We start from the raw sequence: 6,503 nt of genomic DNA on the forward strand, positions 1-6,503 counted from the left end.
TCCGGTTATTCCTTTCTGCTTCCGGGTTCGCCCTCCCACTTCCGGTGCTTTCCGGTCGCGAGCTGTAGATACCACCTCGCGTCGCAATGGCGCTCTCTCTGAGCCTCTTTTTGGGCGGTCGTGTCCGCACCTCTCTCGCTCGCTGTGGGTTCGCGTCCCAGGTCATGGCGGGCCCGGGTTCTGTCAGCTGCGAGCCGGACCCCGATTCCGACTGGGAGCCGGAGGAGCGGGAGCTCCAGGAGGTGGAGAGGTACCTGCTTCGTGGCGAGCCCTCAGCCTGGAGTTAGGCTTCGCGCCCCGGCGTTCCATGCGCCCCCCCCCAGCTCCGGGCGTCCGGCAGCCGCGTCTGCACAGGCTCTAGTTTCTTCTCATCCGTTGTCTAGGGCACAGGGGCAAGTGATCAGCTCCCTTGACACCCTAGGTCCCGTTGCTTAGTGACGTGTTTCATCACCCGTTAGAGAGTTCGGCATGCTTACGTTCAGGTGCTGTAGGTGTTAGGTTTCTGGGGGCAGTGCACCCAGAGTGCTTTAACCTGGCAGACATGCGGTCAGACGAGAGGGCTGAGCTCTCCAAGATTTAGTTGGATGCTTTTTGAAACACTAGTCTTGCTTCCAAGCTCGGCTTTTGCCATTGGTTCTTTCCCCCAGCGCTTTGAAACGTCAGAAAAAAGCAATGCGATTCCAGAAAATACGAAGGCAAATGGAGGCTCCAGGTGCACCACCCAGAACACTGACGTGGGAAGCCATGGAGCAGATCCGGTGAGACGTTGCTTACAAAATGGGATTTACCTTTTGGGGGATTTTAAGTATTTAGTATTATTGCCTTTAAAATAGAAAGCGTCATAATAAGGAACTTCCTAAACCTGTCCAGAATTTTGTTTGTTTTGCGATGCTGGGATCAGCACAGGGACTTGCTTATGGTCCACTGAGGTCATCACCTCCTAAGGACATACCTAGCTTGGTAGGTACATTATGGACAGTTGATTGAAGTTTGGAAAGCTCTTCTTTTGAGGCAACCTCATGTAGCCAGCTGACCTCCAGGACACTGTAGACAAGGATAGCTTTGAACTCTTGTCTTCCTGCCTCTGCCATCTGAGTTTTGTAATTGAGATTAAAAGTATGTACCAACGCTCCTGGATTTTTATTTTATTTATGTATTTGTTTATTTATTGACAAGACCGCTCTGTAGACCAGGTTAGCCTGGAATTCTTGGGGCAATTCTGACTCTGCCTCCCAAGTTCAGGGATTACACTGTGTATGAGTCACTACTCTTACTTGAAAGGCGTCTGAAACGAATTTTCTTTAAGGGGGCTGGAAAGATGGCTCAGTGGCTCAGTGGCTAAGAGCACTGACTGCTATTCAAAAGGTCCTGAGTTAGCTGGACATGGTGGCGCATGCCTTTAGTCCCAGCACTTGGGAGGCAGAGGCAGGCAGATTTCTGAGTTCGAGGCCAGCCTGGTCTACAGAGTGAGTTCCAGGACAGCCAGGGCTACACAGAGAAACCCTGTCTCAAAAAAAAAAAAAAAGTCCTGAGTTCAATTCCCAGCAACCACATGATGACTTACAACCATCTGTAATGGGATCTGATGCCCTCTTCTGGTATGTCTGAAGACAGATACAGTGCACTCATAAAATAAATAAAAATTTGTTTTTTGTTTTTTTAAGATTTCTTATTTATTTATTATATGTAAGTACACTGTAGCTGTCTTCAGATGCACCAGAAGAGGGCATCAGATCTCATTACAGATGGTTGTGAGCCACCATGTGGTTGCTGGGATTTGAACTTCGGACCTTCAGAAGAGCAGTTGGGTGCTCTTACCCACTGAGCCATCTCACCAGCCCCCTTGGTTTTTTTTCTTTTTTTTTTTTTTTTTGAGACAAGGTTTCTCTGTGCTGGGATTAAAGGCGTGTGCCTTTAATCACCCGGCTTAAATATTTTTTTTAAAAAGAATTTTCTTTTAAGTATTAAGGTTTTTTTTCTTTCCTCCGCTTTTAGGAGCTTGGGGGCGATAGCTCAGTTAGTAACTTGACTGGCAAAATGGGGATCTCAATTTGGTTCCCCATTACCCATGGAAAAAGCCTGATGTGGTGGCATGCTCTTGTAATTGTAGCAGTGCTGAAATGAGAAGCAGAAACACGGCATACCCCTGGCGCTAGAAGGCGGGTTAGTCTAGCCTCCATGGTGAAGTTGCAGACCAGTGAGAGACCCAGTCTCCAAAGGATAGAAGGTGCTGGAAAACTTACAGTAGGGATTGTCCTCTGACCTCCATGTGCCCAGACACACACATGCTGCCTTCACACTTGAACACACACATATTTTTTATTTCCTATTTAAGCTTAGTTTGGCTTATGAACAACTGAAATCCCACCATTGAGGAATGGGACAGAGGCAGGTGGATCTGTATGAAAGCTCTGGTGGTCTACATAGTGAGTTTTGGGGCAGCTAGGGCTATATAGTGAGACTTGTTTCAAAACAAGATTTTTGAGACGGGTTCACATATCCCAGGTTGGTCTCAAATGTGTTATCTAGCTAAGGGTGACTTACTTTCTGAATCTCTTGCCTCCACCTCTTTTTTGCTTTGTTTTGTTTTGGTTTGGTTTGGTTTGGTTTGGTTTGGTTTGGTTTTTCGAGACAGGGTTTCTCTGTGTAGCCCTGGCTGTCCTGGAAATCACTTTGTAGACCAGGCTGGCCTCGAACTCAGAAATCCGCCTGCCTCTGCCACCACGCCCAGCTCTTGCCTCCACCTCTTGTGTGCAGGGATGGCAGGGTGTTACCACCACATCTAGTTTATATAGTGCTCAGGATTGAATTTTGGGCTTCTGTGCACATAAACCCCTACCAACTGAACATCTTAAAAATCCCCCCTTTTTGTTTTTTCTAAGGTTGCGTGTTTGTTTTTGCTCTGCCTTTTTAGACAGCCTTTAGTAGGTCATTCAGGCTGGTTTGAAACATTATCAAGACCTAACATTGCTATCCAGACAGCAGTTGGTGGCTGCTGGTTGACGTGAACTGACCTGATTGACTGGCCAGGTATTGCTGTCTGTACACAGGTACAGAATTAGTTAGCACAGTCTAAGGACTGCATTTGAGGTTTCCAAGGTTTTTTCTTGTCTGTCACTACTAGCATTATCAATTTAGCTCTTCTCATAGGAGACTTACTTGCAATTTGAAAAACTGTTGTTTTTTTTTTCCCTCCCCCTGTAGGTATTTACATAAGGAATTTGCAGAGTCCTGGTCAGTTCCAAGGTTGGCAGAAGGCTTTGATGTCAGCACTGATGTTATCCGAAGGGTTTTAAAAAGTAAGTTTGTACCCACTTTAGAGCAGAAACTGAGGCAGGACCAAAAGGTCTTGAAAAAAGCTGGGTTTACCCGAGAGATTGGTCAGCTCCCCGTTTCTGAAGATACCTTGAAGGCGCTCAGTGCAGGCCGCTCTGTGTCTGGCCTGCTGATGGCAGGGGATGAAGTCTCCTCTAAAAGTCAGAATCACAGCACAGCTTTGAAAGTGGCGAAGTCGCACCCTCACAGCACAGACGCACAGAAGAAACGGGAAGGGAGGGATAAAAGAATCCAAGTCTTGGAAGAGAGCCTAGTGCCTGCCACCACAGCCTTGGGTCATCAGCGAGAGCTTCAGAAATCCGCCACCAGTGACTCCGAGGCCACCGGAAGAGCTGGCAGTGATACGTTACCAAGTGCTGTGCTGCTGGAAGAGCTGAAGCCCGGGGAGCCGGGTGACCAGAGCTTCAGCAGCAAGGTAGTGCAGAGAGGGCATGACTTCTTTGACAGCAATGGAAACTTCCTCTACAGAATTTGAGCCTACGACTGGCTTTTGGAGATGTCTTGACACAGCTGGACAGGTAGACTTGAAGCTGCCAGCATTTTTGCACACCATTGGCCACTTTGGAGTAAGAGTTGGTGAGGCTAGAATGTGGGTGGAGGAGCTACTTAGGCAGGGTCAGACTTCCTGGAGTAAGCCCCATGGGTCCCCTCCGGATCTAAGCACTCATTGGTCTTTGTTGCTTGGTGGTCTCTCTGTTGAGAACAAGAATTATATGTATCCTGTGGTGGATTTTTGTGATACTATATTGGGAGAAAATTGAAAGATTGCCTCCTGACCTCATTTCCTTTCTAATCACTGGACAATCTATTCTTGATCTGTTTAATCAATTGGTTTCCTTATGTATGAAATAAAGTGAAATGGAGCAGTTTGTTGCTTGGTTCTCTTCTCGGCAGAATTTACTTGAAAAACTTTGGAGAGGGATGTAATAGAAAAGGTAGAAGGAAAAGCATTCTTTGTCATTAGATTAAAATTTGGTACATGAAACAGAAGAGACCTGTCCAACAAAAGCCTTCTGTGCATGCGCTCCTCTCGGTGATACATTACTTTTTAAAGTTAGATTTTGTATGTGTGCAGGGATGCACATTGCTGATGTCATAAGACATCTTGTAGCAGTTGATTTTCTCTTTCCACCATGTGTGCCTTGGAAATAGAACTCAGGTTGGCAGAAAGAACCTGTACCTGCTGAGCCATGCCACTAACTTCCATTGCAACCAAAACTTGGACTGAGTTGTGGGGTTCTGACAACGATTTGGGAGTGGGAACAAATCACTAACCATTAACTTCAAACTTTAATGGTTAAAGGCTTAGAGTTCCTAACACAGTCTCGCAAACTACATGCTAAAGTTAAACTATATTTGCTATCCCAGTTGATGTCAGGTTTTTCCTAAAGATGCTGTGAGTATATGGGAACCCAGCCCCTGTACACAGGAACGGACCTAAGATGTCTGCTGGTCAGAGGCAGTTCTGGGGCTCGAACCCAGACCTTTACTACAATTCCAGCAATATGGTATGATGTTCTGGTGGAAAATGAAACAGATCAGCAGCAAGAATCCATTAACAGTTTTTAACCTGACTTACTTGAACACCTTGGTGGCTAAAATTGGTTCTCTGAAGTTATGTTGGCACTTAAAGTATGGCCATCTTAACTTTCACATTACCATGTTTCCTAAGCCTAGCTTTCTGAAATGCTGATAACAGTAATTATAGTATTGATTGGCATCTTTTGTTTTTTAAATAGCGGCCTTACTAGCCCAGGTTGGCTTGAAACAGCAGTCCTTTTTCCTCAGCCTTGGAAGTGCTGAGATTGCAGGCTTCCACTGTTATTTCCCTAGAGGCATCCCTAGCCACCCAGACTAAGGCTGGGTCATCACAGTCTATGACCCTACCCTTATTTTCTGCAGTTGATGAGATTAATACTACTAGCATCCTTCACTTTCCTTCATTTTGAAAAAAGACCCCATGAAGGGAAGAGACCTGTACATTTCCCACTGTTCCTAAGTACTGCCAGATCTCCATTTAGACTGAAGAACTTCCTAACAATGAAGGTACTGTGGCAGCACTACCTTATAGGTTTGCCATCTTACCCACCCAGACCTCAGCCAAGGCACATAAGCTTCTAGCCTGGCCTTTCCTGCTGTGTCCCTTGTCTTAGAAATGGCTAGGCTGGGAGACTAATGTAGGCTCTAGTACAATTCACGTTTTGTGGGGGTTTCCTAGTTTTTGTTTTAAAGATTCATTTATGTGTTCTGGGTATTTTGCCTTCATGAACATAGATGTGCACCTCATGCATGCCTGGTACCATGGATCCCTGGAAGTGAAGTTACAGATGGTTGTGAGCTGTTAGGTGGGTGCTGGGAATTGGACCTCAGTCCTCTTCAAGAGCAGTTAATGCACTTAACCACTGAGCCATCTCTCCAGCCCTTTGCCCCGCTGCAGTCTCCGCTGGCTGTGGTTACAGGATTTCATGGGTTCTTGTTTTGAGGCCTTCTAGTTTCACGTGAACATCGATCACACTGAATGAGGTGGTACTGCACTTGGGAGCGCAGGAGGAAGACAGGTAATGCGGTCTCACTTTAGCTGGAAATAAAGCAGCCACAGAAGACTGGGTACGTCAGCCACTTGGGTTGGTGGACCACAGCACAGAGCACATGGCTGGACCACCTCTATTCCTCAGTGCAGCGGTCACCAAGCAGGTTAAGATGGTGTGAGGTCAGGCCAAGGTCAACATAAAGTATGAAGCACTATGGGCTTAGGCCTTTAAAACAAACAAACTTATTTATTGTAATGGTGCTAGAGAGTGAATCACCCAGCCTGGTTTTTAAGTGACTTATCCCGTTGGTTTGTTTTCTAAACAGGATTTTGTTGGTATGTTCCTTTTAACCCTTTGTGAAGAGTAGGGTAACAAATTCAAGAAAGTAAGAAGAAAGAATCAAGTGTTATTTTTACCATTCTGCAGAAAGGATGCCAACATAGGGTAAAGGCAAAAATAGCTAACATGCTGCTTTGGTGCCAGATGATATTTTTAAACTGATGATGAGAAAGTCCTGCCCTCTATCCCCATAGGCTGTTTGGGATTCACAGTCGAGCATAACCTCATCCTATTGTGTTAAGAGGCAAGACCTTTTAATATAAGTAGTTTGAGGCTTGAGGCTGTTCTCCGTTTTGT

General features: G+C 45.9%; 1 protein-coding gene across 2 annotated transcripts; it reads left to right on the plus strand.

Annotated features, from left to right (window-relative positions):
* The first annotated feature begins 41 nt into the window (after positions 1-41).
* On the plus strand, positions 42-4,205 carry Ngrn (neugrin, neurite outgrowth associated). Of its 2 annotated transcripts, NM_031375.4 has the most exons (3): positions 42-250; positions 648-758; positions 3,205-4,205. In NM_031375.4, the coding sequence occupies exons 1-3, from the start codon at positions 87-89 to the stop codon at positions 3,809-3,811; spliced, it is 882 nt and encodes a 293-aa protein (NP_113552.3). In that variant the 5' UTR covers positions 42-86; the 3' UTR covers positions 3,812-4,205. The 2 variants fall into 2 exon arrangements, 1 of the variants encoding a protein (NP_113552.3); NR_028053.1 differs by having other exon boundaries at positions 42-758.
* The last annotated feature ends 2,298 nt before the right edge of the window (positions 4,206-6,503 follow it).

Source organism: Mus musculus, chromosome 7 (assembly GCF_000001635.26).
Source record: "Mus musculus strain C57BL/6J chromosome 7, GRCm38.p6 C57BL/6J".
Taxonomy (NCBI): Eukaryota; Metazoa; Chordata; class Mammalia; order Rodentia; family Muridae; genus Mus; species Mus musculus.

Coding starts and splice junctions, on each gene's coding strand:
- Ngrn (NM_031375.4), top strand. CDS start 87: ATGGCGCTCTCTCTGAGCCTCTTTTTGGGCGGTCGTGTCCGCACCTCT. Junction 251..647: donor GAGCTCCAGGAGGTGGAGAG/GTACCTGCTTCG, acceptor TCTTTCCCCCAG/CGCTTTGAAACGTCAGAAAA. Junction 759..3,204: donor GAAGCCATGGAGCAGATCCG/GTGAGACGTTGC, acceptor CTCCCCCTGTAG/GTATTTACATAAGGAATTTG.